The sequence below is a fragment of the Poecilia mexicana genome, unplaced genomic scaffold (assembly GCF_051168715.1).
Source record: "Poecilia mexicana isolate PSO_F unplaced genomic scaffold, ASM5116871v1 scaffold_8, whole genome shotgun sequence".
Taxonomy (NCBI): domain Eukaryota; kingdom Metazoa; phylum Chordata; class Actinopteri; order Cyprinodontiformes; family Poeciliidae; genus Poecilia; species Poecilia mexicana.
In genome coordinates this window covers 13,595,015-13,614,541 of record NW_028263377.1, presented here as the reverse complement: position 1 = coordinate 13,614,541, position 19,527 = coordinate 13,595,015, and the positions used below count along the sequence as shown (strand labels likewise).

The 19,527-nt window shown below is 38.6% G+C and overlaps 1 protein-coding gene across 4 annotated transcripts; it reads right to left on the bottom strand.

Moving 5' to 3' along the window:
* Positions 1-1,368: 1,368 nt before the first annotated feature.
* rhot1a (ras homolog family member T1a) lies at positions 1,369-19,269 on the bottom strand. 4 transcript variants are annotated; one of them, XR_001421617.2, is made up of 21 exons: positions 18,836-19,268; positions 15,975-16,033; positions 15,744-15,825; positions 15,364-15,407; positions 15,234-15,287; positions 14,772-14,824; positions 14,411-14,519; positions 13,210-13,311; positions 12,413-12,511; positions 12,170-12,278; positions 11,964-12,084; positions 11,462-11,546; positions 11,188-11,333; positions 10,956-11,056; positions 10,622-10,752; positions 9,434-9,517; positions 9,193-9,315; positions 8,913-9,115; positions 7,012-7,134; positions 3,465-5,614; positions 1,369-2,276 (listed from the first exon to the last, which is right to left on the bottom strand). XR_001421617.2 is itself a non-coding variant. In XM_015013641.2 (20 exons), exons 1-20 carry the CDS (start codon positions 18,870-18,872, stop codon positions 2,159-2,161), a joined length of 1,980 nt encoding a protein of 659 aa, XP_014869127.2. In that variant the 5' UTR covers positions 18,873-19,269; the 3' UTR covers positions 1,369-2,158. The 4 variants fall into 4 exon arrangements, 3 of the variants coding, with proteins under 3 accessions (XP_014869127.2, XP_014869126.2, XP_014869128.2); XM_015013641.2 differs by lacking the exon at positions 3,465-5,614 and having other exon boundaries at positions 15,364-15,404; positions 18,836-19,269; XM_015013640.2 differs by lacking the exon at positions 3,465-5,614.
* Positions 19,270-19,527: the final 258 nt, after the last annotated feature.

Genomic DNA, 19,527 nt, shown 5'->3' with positions numbered 1-19,527 from the left:
CCAAATTCTTTATCCTTATCTATGCTTCTCCAAACATAACACTGATCTGAAAAGTTCTAGTTTTAGTTTATATTACCCTCATTTTGGGGCTTGAGGCACTCTGGAGTCAGTTTTTCTTGTGCTTTTGGGTCTGAAGTGGTGTAAGAGCTCAGACATGGAGTCTTGCCATGTTAAATGCGCAACTTTAGATGATTGGTTCCCAAACTTGTTGATATGAAAGCCGAAACTGTCAAGAGTAAAATACTAGTAGACCAAAAAAATAAATAAATACAAGTTGTGAGAGTAAAAAATAAGAAATGTAATGATTATTTTCTTGTCAACAAAATAAACACAAAACATTTTAAATAAAGTTTTCTAAAATCAAGAGCGATCACTACTTATCTGATCACTACTTATTTTGGTTTATTCAAATGTCACACATAAAATGTTTTGGGTGAGCTATGAGATGGAGTTGGCATTCAAAACTATTTTCTCAGAAACAAAAATGGAACATGAGTCACTGCTTCCAGATATATGTTTGCTTTATTTAGGCCAGGTTTAAAGGAAAAGGTAATTTTATTTATATAGCACATTTTCAGCAGCAAGGCAGTACAGAGAGGTTTAATAAATGAGGGCCCTTCACTGTGATTTCAGTGAGTGTTTCTGGATGGCTGTGCTGCTATATTTAATGACATTTAAGTAAAAGTAAATAAACACAGTTGGGGAAAAAACCCTTATGTACCTAGAATTAAGATTTTAACATACTGAAAACCTCACGTTATTTTTTAAATAAAAGGTCTCAAATGCACATTGGAAACCACTTTCCCCAGAGACTACTGTCATCAAGTCTTGCTGCAGGTGATTTACAGTCGGTGAAGGTTTTTCTTTTTCACCGCAATCTGGTGGCAGTCATGATTGTTTCTTCTTCCTGCCACCAGGGGGCGTAGCCACTGTTACTTCAACTTTAAACCAGTGAATTCAACTTCTAGTTTAATTCCTTGTAACATTTCAGGCCTTTGCAGTTTTTCTTTTACTTTTTTATCCAAAGCAATCAGGTTTTTTTTTATTTTTTACGACTATTTCTTGGCTTTCCAATACTTTTAACAAAAACAAAATATGAGGTGCTCCATTGCAATAACAGCTTATGAATCAGTCTGATAAGTACTGTTTAAGGGGTTGAATATTGACTGCAGCAGCCAATCAAAGTACAATTCAGTGTTGAATCTGAGCAAAAGCATTGTTATAATGATTTTATTTACTATTTTAGGTGATCTTGGATAATTGTTGTACTGCTAACACCCAAACAATTAAAAACAAATTTCACAGTGGGTGTTGAATTACTCCAAATGCAGCAAAGTGGTTCCACTTATTGACACACAAACACAAAGCTGGAACCGGATATCGAAGTCTTTATTGTAAATGCTGCAGAAGAAGACGCAGTGGGCGGTGAACACGTTTCTAGTTTTAGGAAGGTGAGGTCGTCGTCGAGTCGTTTGCTCGTGGTGCAGAAACGGAAAGAAAAGGAAGGTCAAAGCTTTATTTGAAAACCAGAAAAAATAAAAGCAGTCAGAAACGTTGAGCAGTAATACTAAATACAAAAATACATGAGCAATCTGTTTCATGTGGTGCACTCCAAACAATGGGTTAATAAATTAACACACAAATGAAACAAGTGCATGATGATGTTGGTGTTAAATGCTGCTTTGCTCCTGCTGATGCTGCGTTTGGCTTGTGGTACTCCTCTACAGGTCCTACAGTCTTACATAAATACATAACATACTGCATATACTTTAATACAAACAGATTCAAGTCCCTTTGCAGTGTTTCATTTTGGCTGCCTCACATGTCGAACTAGATGAGAGCCTGAGGATTAAAACGGGACCAGATCATCCGAGATAAATCAGTTTTGAACTAACAGATTAGGCCAAAAGATCACAGAAACAATGCATTTAGAAATAGTGTCTCTTCGCCAACTACATACAGGTAAACCACAATCGTATAAAAGTTTGTTTCTCACTCGTGCTGCTTGGACAGAAAAGGGGAGAGGTGGGTTCGAGACCATGAGCCCATTTGAGCCCATTTGGTTTGTTCAGGCAGTCTTTTTTTTTTTTTAGTCTCTCAGGTAGAAAGGAACAAAAAGGACCAAAGTGGAAAGTAGCCGCCGTCTCGTCCCGCGCCATCACCGGTGTTTTAGAAGCACTCTGTACATAGCGAAGCCCAACACTGCGAACACGGTGGCACCGAGGCTGGCCCTCAGCCAGAAGGTGGAGTTCTTCAGGTCCGCCTGGGCCATGTGCCTGAGAGAGGACAGACGCGACAGAGGTGAGGGCGGGTCAAAACCCAAACAGGAAGCAGCGTGAACCAGGATCGGCACTGTGTGGTGATGGACTTTCTCCGAGTTGCCAAATGACAAAGCAAAGCTGAAGGGGCTCCACAGAGGGCAACTTCCTGAATCGGAACCACGGAGGATAAAAATTAGCCTGAAACAGGAACCCGGGCTTTGTTTTGACATTTGGTTTAAAGGTACAGGGTCAAACAACGAGGAGATGCAGAGAGAGAGAAACAGGTGGGTGTCAGAAAAGCAGCAAATCTAACAACAAAACTTTGTTATCCAATTTCTACGGCAGCCCTGGAGGAATCAGAGGGGGGAAATGAGCCGATGAAATAAAAAAAATAATACACAGTACAGTATTTGCCCTTCCTTAATCTCTGACCTGGCCAGCTACCAAACTTTGTTTTAAATACACAGTGAGCTACAAGCTTTGTTTATGTAAAGCTAGCTACCAGAGAAAAACAACTCAACTAGTATGTTCTCAATATAAACCAGAATAAAGAAATGTAATTAAAGCATTATAAATACATCTCACATGTATAACTATAAACAATAACTAATGAGTAAAAATGTGTGTGACATTACTAATTACAGCAGTTGGAATCTGAGTTGTTTTTTGGGTCACAATGATGCTAATTGTGACTGAAGGCTCCACCTCCAGTCTAATACCATGTCTGTGTAGAATCACTCTTATAAGCAGAATCAATCAGTATTCAGTATAAGCAGGTTTGGAGAGGCTTTTGAAATACATTACTTTAAAATAATCATTGAAACTTGAGCATTTCTTCAACTCTACCATCATAAAATCACATCTTATAATCTCCTCTGTTTCCTCCAGAGCTGTTTTAACATTTGCTAACCAAATAAAGTCAACGATGAGCTGCGAACTAAACAGAAAGCAATAAAGGAGCAAAAAGCCAGTTAAAAGCATAAGAAAAAGAAAACCAAAGCCAGGTTTTCTTCTTTTTAAATATGTCTTTATAGTGAAACGAAACACACCGTGACTGATGTTCTTATAAGCACAAAAAGAGAAACCAGACTAAAAGCCTTTCAATGGTAACCGTTCTGATCAGAAACTCCAGCGATGGTTGAAAAGAGAGTAAGACCAGCTGCTGACTGTGAGACTCTCCGTCGGTGTGGTTTCTCTCTTTACCTTTGTGAAGAAGCTGGCTGCTCAAGCGGAGGCCTTCATATAAGCGGGCTCCTCTATGCTGGAGATGACCGTCTAACCTGCAGCACTAGCCTGAAATCCTCCCCTGACAGCAGGAAGCTCAGAGCTACTTCCACCCAGCCCAGCAGCGTTCCCACAAACAGTCACAACGCCACGCAGCAGGTGAAGCTGGGAGATACCGCAGAATTATGCACACTGGGGCTGCAACTATGGATTAGTGATGCATCTGTTACTGTTTTACTATTAGAAATTTAAAACCAGCATTAATATTAAATCCAAGGTGGTTTGTTTTAATTTTAACCTGCACGATGCAGAAATATCAATATCAGTGCGTGAAGTTTAACAACCACAAGACCGCTGGAGCGACTTTATTAGGTACACCGATTTGGCTGCCAGCCACAAAGCAGAGACTTAATGGGTTTAAGCATCTGGATGTGGCAAAGACGACTTTTGTTCTTCCACATCAAAACGTGGAAGAACAAAGATTTGAGAGACTAAATGCAAAATCTCAAGTCAGGGGTCAGAAGATGGCTTGTTGGTGTTTGAAGTGATTAGTCAACAGGTCTCACTGCTATGTAGTGCTCTAGGGACGATTGGTAGAAACATCAAATGAATCGTGGATGTGCAGAAGACAAAACTTCTACCAACTATACGATCTTTTCCTGTTAATACGGAGCAAAAACATTAAGGAATGCTCCAGAAACCTTGCTGAATCTTTTCCACAGAAGAACTGAGGCTGCTTAAAGAGCAAAAACTCTCCATTCAGGTAGTAGCAAGGTGTACCTAATAAAGTGGCCAGTAAGTCGGCATTCGATGATCACCGCAGTAGGTGATCAAGATGCTAAAAATCTCAGGGAGTGGAGGGGAAATCCTAATTATAGTTTATTATCTCTGGTACAGAAGGAAACTAATATCAAACATCAGTGAATCTAAAAATGACCACGATTCTTTAAAAAAAATACATTTTAAACAATTTATAATTAGACTTTTAATCCAGTGAATCCCTTTAAACCCTAACACTGATACCCCATGTTAAAGATTTCACAGCTATGAATATAGAGCTATGTATTATGTTTAATGCAATGACTATTAAAATCTAAACTTAATTGGTTGGTTTCATTTGCAATGACAACTGACAAATGTTATTTGTGAAGCACTTTTGTTGAAGGTTCACCACTGAACTCCTTCCAAATTCAAAACAATGGAAGAATCTTAATGCATCCTATAATATAGTTATATGATTGCATTAAACTATGATTTAATGTTGCGGTTAAAAAAAAGTTAATTTCTACAATAACTGGCAGTGGATTCAGAAGTGAACATTAAATGTTTTTTTAATGTGTATAAATCTAAAATCTTCAAGCTTTACACCATTAAAGGTTGTTGAATTTGATCAAATCAGTGAATTGGAAGTAGTGGTTCAAAATGGTTTTTCATTAACAGAAAAGTTTCTTTTAAATAATATAAAACAACAGAATAAAATAAAAATAATGATGATTTAACAAAAAACAGTTTCACCCAGCTCCACATCTCTTTAGAGTTCAAACACAAAAAGCTCCACAAACACAGCAAATAAATGCAGTTCACACCAAAAAATAGCCAGTCTGGAAAGTGATACAGTCCCCTGATAAACCTATTATTATAGCCTGAAGATGTTATGATTCTTTCATTTATTATCAGATTAATCTTTTTGACCCCTCTGGCTCTCCTGGTGTGAAACATTAGTGAACCCTAAGCATTTCCTGGAGTCGTTCTCGCTCAGCTGGCTGTCAAGATCTACAGCTACATGCTGCTTTAATAACCGAGAAGAAGAAGAAGAAAAAGCAATCAAAACAAAAAAAGGTTAGCACTGAATGAAACGTGGCACGGTCCGGTTCCATGCGGGTCAAATTGATCAGAAACATTCCCACACCCGACAACTCCCACCAGGTTCAAAACACTGAGCTCCTGTTATTATAGAGACGGAGACAAAACCTCTCACACACCAGTAGATGGCAGCATTTCGCTAAGCGCCAACATGGGTTTAATTTAAAAGCTGGAGAACAAGTAAGACAGGGCTCAGGTGTTAAAAAAAGGTGAAGAGATGCAAGAGGAAGAGGAAAAGCGGCAGCCAGAAACACGGATATGAACACCTACAGAGAGGAAAGACATTAACAGGCGTGGGGGGAAAAGAAAAACAGGATGAAATGAACGTGATCGGTGCAGTTTAATCAACCAAAAACATAAAAACACACATTCTGATTTCAAAAAGCCTATTAATCAAATTTATCAGGCCTTAACACACAGTAGACACAGAGGCAACCTGGTTATGTCCAATTCAAATTCAAATACAAAGCAGAAATATTATGGTAAACTGTGTGTTAAGACTTGAGCGTTAGGCAAGAAAATAAAGACAAAATGAGACTGAAAACATCAAATCTTATCCGACGAGCAGCTGATTAAAGTTATCCAGAGAAAGCAAGTATTTTGGATTTTTGAGTTCAGTGAGAAATTAAACATGCTGAACAAAATGAAGTTTTCAGAGCGAATGAAACACAAACACAGAAGACTGGCTGTGTTTCTCTCATTTTGTACATAAGTCAGAGTTTACAGTCTGTAAATCCACTGCAGGACCTGAGGCATCAATCGGCTCACTGATCGGAGGATTCACACCAGCTAGAAAAGGCTGTAAGAAGCTTCAGTTTGTTTTCTGTATCTTTACAATGCATCAGAACTGATATTAAATCCACACTATAGCTTGGTGATAAATTCAATTTTTTCAATTAGTCATATTTTAGGTTTTGGAACATTTAATTTTTAGTAAATCTGGATCTTTCTTCCCACAAATGCACTTCTTGAAATTGGATAGTTCAGAGTGATGTCAGAACGCCCGGGGCGGCCATGTCGCTTGACAATCGAGTTTTACAGCTTTTATTTATTTGGACTTTGAATTCAGGTCAATCATTTATAGCACCAGGCTATAAATAAATTTTGAATTATTTGGCTTAAAAATGTGCATTTACTTCTCTCGCTTTAATAAATCAATCCTCATTTTAATAAAACTGCCTCAAATCAAAAATGCTTTCCTGTCCGTTTAGCTAGCGCTGCACGGTCATGCAGCATGCAACACGCCACTTCCACGCAGACACACGGTACCTCCCTGGCTAGCAGCCTGGGCGTTAGCCGGCACAGGCTGGTCACACCGCCATGTGCCAGACTGAGCAGAGAGCGGCTCGGCCGGCCGGAGCTGCAGCAGAAACCGAGACATCCATCACCAAACGAACGAGGACGTCTCATTTTAAAATGAGACAACACATACAGGCACATTGATGTGTTCAAGTCATTTTCCTTCAACAACAACCAAAACCATTCCTGTTCTGCAACTATCGAGACTCCTTTAGTTCCTGCAGTGGAAATGCAGAGGAAATCTGACTGCTGCCAAAAACTGAGGGAGAGCAGAGGAGCTACGACTGCCAGCAGTGTTACTGAGTCTGGAGAGGAAGAGCAGGGAGTCTAAGGTGAAACACTACGGCTTCGTCTGTGTATCAACCTGTTGTAAACGACCCTGCGGAGTTGCGCCTTAATGCTGCGCAGCAGCTCCAACTTGAGGAGGTTTTGACACAGGCAATAAGTGCACCTGTTGCAGGAACACATGCAGCGGAGGCGGGCGTGGCTGCGGACAGACACAGAGAGACGTGTGTGTTCACTACGAGAGCAACACAACACACAGCAAACAGCATACAAAACGATGAAGGCGGGGCAAACAGTTCAACCCTAAGATTAAATCAGTTCATGCCTTTCTTTGTTTGCTACTTTAATCAAAGAAAAAAAAAAACAATGGTAACGAACAGTTACAGTATGAGGCTGTTAGGAGGACCAGAAAAACAAGGGGAAAAAATTACAAGTCCGTTTTTTTTCTCTACATATTTTCCTAGCTGGTTACTCAGATTACACACAAGTTGATAAAACAACAACAAAAAAGTGAACTGTGTGGCGTTTTTTACGTCAATCGCTTGGTGAAACACTGGAGGACACAAAGCTGAAGCACAAAATGTTAATGGAGTATCTTTACATAAACACGGACAAATACATACAACAAAGCTGCGGCTCAACTCTACATGTGAATCATTTAACAGAAGTCGTTACGGACAAATTGATGACCAACTAAACGAAAAGTAAAAATACTCTTAGTGGAATGAAAGCATCATAAGCACCCCTGGTAAACTTGACCAAACATACCTTCAAATAAATTAATCTTTTATTTTAGCCGAACAAATTTGCATGAAATTTTTTAGGGGGGGAAAAAATCTGAAATGTAATCTGTGTTAATTCCTTCAGTGAGGGAAAAATGTTTTAAAGAGAATCAATCATAAATAAATGCTAAATGTTAAAACTAAACGCTTCCTTGCATAAATACTTACCTATATACACATATATATGTATAAAAGAAATAAGTTTTAAAGATGTAAAAGGATCTGAATCAACAAATCAGGAAAATTTAGATGTAAGATTCAAGTCGACCTAAAGCAGGCAAGTTAAATGTTAAATTTTATCCAAGAGATTACAAGTACATTAAAACAAAATTTATGGAAGTGAGAATGAGTTTTTTTTTTTTTTACACATTTATTCTTCATTACCATTGAAAGAAAAGATGAAGATAACTCCTCCTCCTCCTCACAGCAGCTTTATCCTGACCATGCTGCCTAGTGCGTTGTGGCAGGACAAATATAAATCCATGTCCAGTCAGACATTAATCACTTTGATCACAATAAGTTCATGTATTTGGCAAAAATTAAAATAATGTGAAAACAATTCTCTACAAAAACTTGTTGGTTGTAAACCAAAAACGTAAAATGCACGACTAAATCCTGCTTATTAAGAAGTGAAGCATGAGGACAGTCAGGCTGCAGAGGATCAACAGAACAAACACAAGCTGGTTTTCCTGATAATCTCATGTTTAAAGCAGATTTTGCCCCCAACATCACAAAGCCTCAGTTTACCCAGAAGCCCATCTGCCATGACTTTTATTTAAACTGATAAATTGCTACTCGCACTCAGCCGATTGTGTGACTTCAGTATTTAAAGAATGGGGCTGCAATCAGATTAAACAAGCACATCCCTTTAAGTGCTTCATAATCCAATCTGAATTCTAATCTGATCAAAGAGCTTCGAGTTTGTAAGACACTGATCAGGTTTAGACAGACTTCCATTCAGCTCTGGTTTATTAGAGACGAAGAGTTAGAGATACTTTCCTGGGATGTACGGTGGAAAAGTGGAACCTTGATTTCAGAGACTGAGACCGAACTTGAACAACTTCAGGTGAATCACATCATGTAGAAGTTATGTAATAAAATAGATGGTGTTTAATCTCTTATGGTCAGATATTCTTCCAGAAAGAAGCAAGGCAGGTTAAATGAGGAGTAAAAGCGTTGGTTGTGTTTTGATACTCACGGGTGCATGGCCATGGTGGTGAGTCTGGTGTACAGGTCCTTACTGGGCGCCTCGTTCGTGTTGCACGTGAACGGCTGCGGCGGGTGGAGCTTGTGCTTGCGGCAGAAGTCGAGCGGCGACTGGCTGTACTGCTGCCGAACCTCGTGCAGGTCGGACTTGGCAGCGACCACGACGCAGGGCGTCTTGCTGTCTAAGAAGCATTCCTGCAGGAAGAAATAGTCAAATGTTTTGCTCCAATACCGACACAGAAAGTTACCAATCAAACCATCTGGAGCCGCACCTTGTAGACTTTAGCACAGTACTCGAAAGAACGAGGGTCATTGATGTCGTACACCAGGCAGACCACGTCGCAGCTCAGGTCGGGCTCTGACAGGATGTCGAAATCTGGCATCACCTCGTGGAGCTGGCGGAGAGCGGACAAGAGACGGAGGGATTAGCTGTCAGCCCCGAACTGAAGCTGTAATAGAGCGATTATTCGGCTGTAATCCGGAGAGCTTCTGCTCAGAATAAAAGGTTCTTACCAGCAGGTACTTCTCCTGACCGTAAACGTAGGTCGTGCTGATGGCATAGTAGGACTTGTGGTCTTCTCTGATCCGCATCTGTCTCTGTGGTGGACAATGAAGTCAATATTATCCGATTAAGGAACATTTTTGCTTCGAGTTAAAATAAGTTAATTTCAAACTATTTATTGGCAGAAGTGGATGTGAGCAAGTTTAGGGTGGAAGTTTTTTTTTGTTTTTTAGCCATTTTGTAAAGACCAACAAATCTTTGTCTCACCTGAATGGCATGTTCTCTTGTCTTTGCCATTTCGAAGAATGGATTAACAAAAAGCATGTTGGGTGATGTATTGCTAGTAAAGTGCAATAAATCATTTCCACACAGGTTTCAACAAGTGATGCATTTAGATTTCACAACAAGTGAAAGTTTTCCACAAAATATTAAAGCAGAAAAGAATTTCGGATCTTTAAATTTCACGTTATAAATGCTGACAAGCATTTTAACACTGGCTGATCCATTTATTGTCATGCTTTTTATTTTATTTTATTTTTTTCCAAATTATATACTTTTCCAGTCTGGAGTCTTCAGACAATTCAGACTGTCTAAAATAAAATTACTACTCCTACTTTCAACTGCTTGATTAATCTTTGGGTTTTATTGTCTAAAGGTTCCACCAATCATGAAACAAAACGTAACAAAATTCTGAAATTGGCTTTATTTTTTTTGGAGTGAGGTATAGGCCTGTTTAACAGCTTATTTGACGTCTGGATTAAAATAAATTATAGCTTTGTTATAAATCTGCAAGTATTAGACTTGTAAGTAAGGATAAGCTAATCCTACACTAAATGTATGCTCTTCAAAATTTGTCAATCGTTAAAAAAAATGTTGTAAAAATGCATTGTTTTGGTTTTTGAATGAGTGTATTGCAGTTCGTAAGTCAAAATACTAATGAATGCAATTAAATTTGAAGTGAAAATCAAGTTATGTAGCAAATCATAGACAATTTGTATATAAATCAACAAAATCAAAAATAATTAGTTTTTTCTATAAACCAAACATTTCTTCACTCAATTTTATTTTCTCAATTATTTACATTTATTGTAATTTGAAACATTCTACAAATATAACATATCATTAAATTGTGTGATACATCTGAAATGAATAATATGGGATGGATTTTCTGAAATGTTTTCATAGCCGCTCCGACTGACCTGCAGGTTTCTGCCGAGGAAAGCTTGCAGGAAGCCACTTTTCCCGCTGCCGCGTGCCCCCAACACGTTGCACCGGAAGACGCTTCGCTGCGTTTGCTTCTTCTGCAGATCGATGCGCTTGTTACGCGTCACTAAGGAAGAAATTGATATAAGAGCAACAAATAAATAAATATAATAATTATTCCGTTTCATATGTTTAACAACTTTTAGACGCTTTCACAGAAACAAAACCATTTAGATTCTGCAGATTCTGTTTTGTTAAAATCCCTGTTTACTTGTTCAACTGCAGCTTACCAAAGAAACATTTAACATTAAACACAATCTGATCCATTACCAGTAATAGCAGCAGCTTGGGACTCCTGTTCACAGATGATGGAGTAGCCGAGGTAACCTAAATACTCCAAACTCCTCTGGACGTCCAGATATGTTGTTAACCTGCCAGCAACAACAAGGAGGAATCAGGACTTGGATGCTCTGGAGCTCTGTTGTACGACCTTGTGTTGAAGGTATTTGGGTTAATCAAAGTTGGTGGGATAGAGCGCCTGTATTAATAGAAAGCCACTCACGTCCACTGGGAGAGGTATCCCTGGTATGTGATCCATCCCTCATCGTTGGTGCACACCGTGTTGTTGACATCTGGACCCCAGGGCATGTAGGGAAACACGTTGAACAGGTCCTTCACTTCCTCTGGGGAAAGCGCACAGTCTCTGTCCTGCATTAAACCAATCAGGTAAAACTTTTGGTTTTGGAAGGAAAAACTGCTGCATTAAAATTAGGAGCACATTTTCAACTAAATAGGGACAAACTAACCAAACTGCTCTGCTGTGCATGACCACTCACTTTGTCGTGTTTGTCAAAGACACTCTGCAGAAAGAGGTAAGCGTTGTGGTTTAGCTCAGTGGTGCAGTCTGGAGGGACTTTTATCCTGAAATAGAGGCACAAACATGAGTTCAGCAGCTGACCTGACGAGTTTCCAGCAGCAGCGTCCAAACAGAGATGGACTCTGGGTCAGTTTGTGTTACATAAGGCAACACCAGCAACCACACAGGACCGGGAAATATATGACCGCTGGCAGGTTTTCATGGCCATGAGGTAATATCAAAACATTTTAAGAGTCAGACTGAATCATGGAGGTGTTTTTTTTACTGCACTCTTAAATACAGAGAAGTGAAATACTGTTTTCAATAAGAGTGAATGAACTGGCCTGTTTTGCCTCTATCTGGATGTTTCCTATCAAAACCCAATTGGGAGACGAAACTAAACATATTTAATCCTGGCGTGTTGTATCGTAAGTTTTTAATTTTCAGTTTTAAACAGAACTGTGTCGTGAGTAGATGCTTACAGAGGGAACAGATATTCCTGCGTGAGCTCCAGGTCGTCATCGTATCCGAACCTCCTCAGCACCGTCCACGTGGTTTCGTGTCGACCTCGCTGGATGAACAGAGTGTGCAGGAAGAGGAAGCCTGAAACGACCAGCCAATGAGACGATGAGATCCAGTCAAAACCTGACAGAGAGGCAAAGGAAACCAAAGAGACACAAAGTCTGACCTTTGAGGGTGAGTCCGTCATCTCTGACTCCGTCGGCCATGTTCCTCCTCACCACGTTCTTCACGTCTTCTAAGGCTTGAGGTGCCAGAGGCGTATTGAAACAGGTTCTCTGTAAACATAAGGAACAAGACATTGAGAAATGTTTCCCAGATATGTTCATGGCTAAATATGCCTCTTTAAATGAGCTTGTATTAATTTCCGTAGCGACAGGTCTGACAATCAAACGCATAATTAAGGAATTGCCTGGAAGAAGTTGAGTTCGTTGTCGTTCAGCACCCCATCGTTGTCCAGGTCGGAGATTTTAAATATCCGAGTTAAAGCCTTAATGCAGGAAGGTTTCAACTGCAACACACAGGAAGGGTCAACATTTATGAGGATATAAAATAATCAGATCTGTTGAAGGCGACATCAGAGAGGAAAAGTACTCTTCAGTTCACTCTCCTCATTTTTATATGCAGGATTGAGCTTGAATCTATTAAAAAGAAATCAGAATAATCTAAAACTGGCATCAACTGGTCAGACCTTCAGCATCAAAATGCTAAAAGCAGCATTTCTAAAATAAACTCGATGTTACGATGACTTCCTAACTCCTAGATGATTAGTCTTTTCTCTGAGCTGATTTTTTGCAGCAAACATTTCACAAACAGGAACTATTTCCTTTTCCAACATGTTTATTAAACTTCAAATCTCTCACATCATTTTAGACAAATACTTGCGAAATCAATTTTGATTTCTAGCCAGTCATGCATTAGAGAAATATCAAAAAACAGAGGATGATTGGCTGGGTAACACTGATCTCTAACAATTTCCACTTTTATAAATGTGAGCTATCTAAGCTAACATTTAGCTACGCAGCAGCAGAAAGTGCACCAGAGTTATTGATAGCAATCACACAGATGCAACAAGTTTGGGCTGTTTTGCCTGCAGGGAAAACAGCCCAGAAATACCTGAGCTGCACCACACACTAAACACCTGCCAGTGTAAATGTTTCCGCTGCATTTTCAGAGTTCAAAATGTGTCCTGCGTCTAACAAACCTCACCTCCTTCTCCTCTGGGCAGTACAGAGGTCCGGTCGGGTGGAGAACGGCCTTCTGGGCGTAGTAGAAAAGCTCAGAGATGTTCTTCAGGTTCTTGGCAGAACACTGTGGGGAAAAAAGTTCAAATTAAGTCTTGGACAAAAAAAAATGTCCTGAAATGTAAAACTAGTAATCCGTACAGAGGAAAGGCTTAGGAGATTCAATGATGGAGATAAATACATATGCAAAATACTAATGCATTATTCTCATAAGGATACATTTCCTCATATGTATCGACTTACTCTGCACACAAAGGGACTTCTTTCTCCAAAGTCAATACTTCCTGTTGACTTTAGAGTTGGCTCTATTACAGCTACCCAAATTTCTTTCAAATTTAGGTTTTCACTTTTTGTTTGCAATTTATAACATCTAAGAATGTTTCAAACTAAAATTGTCTTTGCAAAGCCTCAAGAAAATGTAGCAAACTGAACCTGAATTTTTATTTTACTTTTATTTTAACTAATTGTTACAGTTTCAAAAATCTCATATTGTGTCCACAGATTAAAGCCTTTGATGAGATGCTGGAGAACGAGTCAGAGATACGGGAGTTTTCTGTGATGACCATACATTATCCCAGAGCAGCTTCATGTTATCCAGTTTTCTTGTATAAATACTGTAAACTCTGCTACTTTTACTCAGAGGCATCAACCCACCAACATCTCACACCAACATCCTCTGCCAATAAGTTGGACAAACTGAACCAGATCTCCATGTTGTGTAACCCCTGCCCTCTCTAAGGCCGCAGTAAAACACAGCTTCACACTATTTTGTGCGGTAGCTGTGACAGTCTAAATCTGTGCCAACAGTGTATGTGCCGACTCTCACGTCCTCCTTGCTGAGCTCCTCTAACCTTGTAAGCGATCTGTCTGAAGAGGAAAAAACTGCGCTGGGGTGTGTGGCATGGTAGAAACCTGAATAAAAGCAGCAATGCAGACAGATGCCAGCCAAGCCTCCAACTCAGCCACGTCAGGGGGGCTGAGTAACATAAACCCATTAATGACTCAGCCAGAATGTAAACAGAGTCGGGGTCTGACTTCTGTTCTCAGCAGGTCCTTCACCGTTTCATAGGTTCATCACTCTACTGTAATTAAGCCTGATCCTGTAGCCTACTTGCATCATATTCATCATCTTGTGTGAAGAATAAGAGGCTGAATCAGTGTTTTACCTCTACACAGGTCTCAATGTCCTGGTACTGATTCATGATGGGCAGGATGGTCTCCATGCTGCTGTGCTCCACCAGGTCCGACTTGTTCCCCACGAGAATCAGTGGTACCCTGAAATACAGACGGTTATTGTTACAGAAATAATGTAACAATAACATCAAACTAATCAGCATCACCAACAATTTGTTCACCTATAAAACTGTCTGTAAAGACAAAAATCTCTGCTAACTTTAATAAATAAATATTTTTTTAATCAAGGCATTTCTGACAAACCACAAAAATTAAACATTTTAAAATGTGTTTTGTAATTAAAATGAACTGAAAAAGTATGAAAGAATGATCGTCACTATAGCATTTACTCACCTGCTGTCTTTATCTGTGCGGTCGCTTATAAGAGGAATCCAGTGGCTCGTCACCTTTAGGAGGGAGATACAGAATTACATTCTGGTAATGATCTGAACCAGATTTGATCAAGAAAACATTTTTTTTACTGCAGTTCCAAAGATAAATTACCAAAGTTTTTAAACCTTTTCAGCTAATATTGAGATCTCAGTACAAGACATGACTCTAAATTTTTAACAAATATTTCTACAGTCATCAGGGTTAAAGTGTAGAAGCTGCAAACTGAGAATGTAAATAACGCAGAAAAATCTTTTTTTTTTTTATATCCAGACCTGTAAAGTATTAAAATCAGAATCAAAATGTGTTTTTCCAGACGGAGCAGGAAGTATGCCTTGATCAGGTCTGATATTTAGGGCATTAAATTCAGCTTATGAACACAGTGTAGTTGTAACTGTGCTTATTGTGGAGGGAAATTATTTTCACCTTTTCGATGGACTTCTTGTTGTTAACTGAATAAACTATGCAGATCACGTTGGCCTGCGAAGAGAAACAGAAACATCAGCTTGAGATGCGTGAGATAAACCAACAACAATGAGAATCAAACCAAACCTACCTTGGAGATTTCTTGATACAGCTGCTCATCAGTTTGCTCTGCTTCTAAATATAATAAAAAATACATTAATCAGTGACACTTTTTTTCCCAAACCTCCTGAATTTTAATATTTTTGTGTTGGATGCTTTATTTGGAAAAACTCTTAGAATATCAAGAATCTAAATAATGTTGACACATAAATGGGTAACTTAGTGATTAAAGCTTGAGCCTTTTATTATAAATAACAAATTCTGGCCTGGTAGACATGTATTAAAATAAATTTAAAGTATGGACAAGCGCAGAAAGGCTAGAGGGGTTTAACACTGACAGGTTTGTTAATTGTGACATTTCTGCTGTTTGTCTCAGAGATTCGTTTGTGTGTAGATACATAAACGAGTTACCAGAGTAATCCACGATGTGTGTGGGAACCCGCTCTGGGGTCACGTCAGCTGGGATGGTGATCTCTTCAGCTCTGAGAGGAACCTGACAGACAGACCACCGTTATAAATCCAGGCTGGTGTAATTTTTTTCCACTACAACAAGTGTATAAAACACAAATATATGTGCAATAAGTAGCCTCTAGGTCAAGATCTGACATATTACACACCATCAGGGTGTAGGCTGATACGTACCTCATCAGGAAACTCCTCACTAACCAGAGACATGATCAGCGACGTCTTCCCCACCTTGGCTGCGGGACAAAAGGAAAACAATGAAGCTGTTAAGAGCACTCTGACATTTATACTGGCATGATGGGAACAACAACAGGAAATAGAGTTTTACTACATTAAGAGAAATACTGTCTACATCATTAACTATTGAAAGAGTTGCGCGTCTTCTCAAAGGGATTGCTATAAAAAGCTTCATAACTCTGCACTCAACAAAAGGTCCCAAAACATTACCGTCCGACATGCAAATCTCTGGAGAAACAACAAATACAAGAACATCATTGAGCAAATATGACTGGCTGTAATATTAATATTTCAAATAACTACTTAAAGCGCAACCAATGTTAGCTTTGTTTTCTAAATCCCAAGCATTCAGGCTCTCTGTGACAGTAAAATATTTTCTGACATTTGTTGTTTAATGAAACAGAAAACGTTTAGGAGGGTACTTAGAGGCTTTTCTAAAGCTTTCTTTCTTTGACAAAGCAACATTTTTCAACAAAATGACATTGAGATGAAAACAATCAATTTTATATTTTTCCAAAAACATAGAAATTACTCATCATCCCGGCTCTTCTTTTAAAAGAGGTCTGAAAACATTAACTCTGTTCAGGTAAGAGCTTATCCATCACAGTCATGTCTACATCGCAACATTCCCAAAATATTTAGATTTTCCCCCCAAATATTTTGCAGCCTTAAAATTAGTTATAATTACAACAAATGTGTAACATATATACGTATATATGCAAAGAAATACATATAAATTAAAATATACTGAAATTAATGAGGAGAAAAATTATTTCTAATCTATGCACATGTTTTCTTTTTAATCTCCTCCTGTTTAAACAATTATCAATGCTAAAACTAAGAAAATATACAAAACCACATTAATCTACAAGAATGTGTTTGCAGTACAGTTGAATCAACAAAGTAAGTGAAAAGTTGCAAAAAGCTTAAATAAATGGATCTGTATGATTATATTTTACAACCATCTGCCTCTCAGACAGCTGAGTGACTCCACTTCAGTTGTCACGTAGCGTTTGGCCGCCCTGCTCTCAGTAACGGTCCTACTCGCCAAATGGAGAGATGAAATATAAATAGTTCTGACAACGTGGCAGGAGAACAAACAAACCAGGTGAAGGAAAGTTCAGTAGGACGTGATTCAATACCTGCAAAGTTTGGGGAGGGGGGTGGGGGGGGATTTTGATATTAAGTTGTTATTTACCCAGAATAACTTGTGCCAACTAGAAAACAGTTTGTCAAAGTAACGGAAATGTGAGGAATATTTTTGTAAATTGAACATATACACAACTAATCCATAATAAATGTGTTAATATCTTCAAGTCCTGGGTTTTAGTTAAAGCCTAACAAGAAATATGAGAACTACATTTTTAGTAAATGTATTTTACTCATGGCATTTTATGATAATCCAAAAGATAATAAACAAATATGCAGCTAATTTATGTGCCAGTCAGATATTATTTCCTTCCAAGAAGTAAACGAAATAATAAAATTGCGTCTAAAATTGAAATCTGATCATTTCCCCTTTAAAAGCTCGGCTCTGTGATCGTCTGGTCAAACAACTGAATTATCTTGATATTTATTTCACATCCATCAAATGCATCAAACAAACAACTTCCATTATATTGACCTACAGCAGCATTAACCAACAGCATCTACTTTTATCCGCTTATTTTAGTTCAATGAAAACCAAATAAAGTTTGGGGCTAAACACTCTGATGCACAAATAGGTTCAATCTTTTCTTGATCTAAATCGGCTGTAATCAGCAGGTCAGACCTCAAAGGAAACCTTAATTCAGAATCAGGGAGAAAATGTTTAATCGGTGCATCTTTGTAACGAAAATGTCCCCAGAACTGTATTCATTATGCATTTTGCTGAGCGTTTACTATGAAATAGCTGTAACTGAAGATGAGCGTTAGATTTTTAAAACAACCAAAATAGTCTTTCCTCATATTTTCAAGCACCTGTAAAACAAAAAAAAACTGATTTGATACATGGCTTTAATAGCCTGTGTAATGTCCCGTTTCCATTTAAAAAAATGGAAATAAATCAAAATTTCAATATTTTGTTTACACTAAGAACTACAACAAGAGGAATGCATTTTTGTTTCAAGGCAGGGCATTTTCTGTGGCTGTTTTTAATGGTGACATTAACATAATACTATGAATGAATAAAATGACAGTTACAAGTTAAATAACATTTATTTTAATCATTAAAACAGCTGAAAATTCAAGATTTGCATGGTGGATGCTATATTTAAAATGGAAATTGGGGCATTTTTTGTTTTGTTTTGTTTTTTACAGATTTTTTAAATTATGGGACACAAACCGTCCCATAATTTTGCCCTTTCAAATGCTTTTCAGCTAATCTTAATTTTTAACATACAAGTGCTTCTTCAAATAAGATTATTGTTACGTTAGAAAATGTTGCCAACATGTTTTGACTAAAAGGTCGACAAAATATTTAAACAAAATGGTTTAAATATTTGTGTTCATTTGTATAAGCCTCAAAAGAGCCAGAAATCTGGGTAAAATGGTGAAAATGAGTACAAATTCAACTAATTAAAGATATATGGTGACTACAGAAGAGTCAGTTTCTAAATTTACAATCACAATTAAACAATTAAAAGACTAATAGCCTCTCCTAAAAGAGAAAAATAGGCAATAATTCCTTGATACATTATATACTCGCATGTTACTAAAAGAATTCATGCTAAACGGTTGGATTTCAGAGCCTCTCAGTTAGCAGTAACCTCTAGCTCATTTTATCAGTCTGCCATATTTACCGACTACATCCCTCGACTTACGTTCTCCAACAAGGAGTATCCTCACGTCCTTCCTCATGACTCAGCTCGCTTCCCTCAGCAGAAATGACTCCTTAATGTTTCATTGGGTCTTCAGAGAGCCTTCCTCCTTCTTCTCCTGCCTCCTCCTCCTCCAGCCGCAGCGGTTTCCTAACGTCGGGCCCTCCCGCTGTCAAACACCCGCCGCTTTGTAGGACAAAACGGACGGACACTTCCCAAAGCTCTTCTGCGGTTGCTCCACACTTTGCGTCAAGTCGCGGGTTAACAGACGAGCAAAAACACGATTTAAAAGCGTTTCTGTGTCTTGTTTGTGTGTATTTTTATCTTAATCGCGTTCATTTCGGCGCCAGTGGATCAGTTCGCAGTGGACGTTTCAGGAGCATGCCCGACCTCCAACACCGGGTTGCTACAGTGAGCCATGTGGGACAAAACTCTCAAAGCCCAAATATAACAAGCGGTTATGCTGCCCTCTGGCGTCAAAATACGGAAATGCACGCGGGTTACTTCAACATTATCCAGCAGTTACGTATTTCTACAGTGGTAGTAAGGCACTCACCACAGGGGGGCGCCTAAACACACTCAACAAGCTGACAGCCGTATAGCATGAATCAAAAATATCATTTACACAAAAGGGTTTAAAAAAGAGAGACGTATTTATAAACACAAGTATATACAATATAATTTTTTCACAAATA

Excerpts from the sequence above, each read along its gene's own strand:
- rhot1a (XM_015013640.2), bottom strand. The coding sequence starts at position 18,872 with ATGAGGAAGGACGTGAGGATACTCCTTGTTGGAGAAC. Across the intron at positions 15,408-15,743 it reads ACACATCGTGGATTACTCTG|AAGCAGAGCAAACTGATGAG; the intron begins GTAACTCGTTTA and ends TATTATATTTAG. Across the intron at positions 9,316-9,433 it reads GTCAGGAGAAGTACCTGCTG|CTCCACGAGGTGATGCCAGA; the intron begins GTAAGAACCTTT and ends GCTCTCCGCCAG.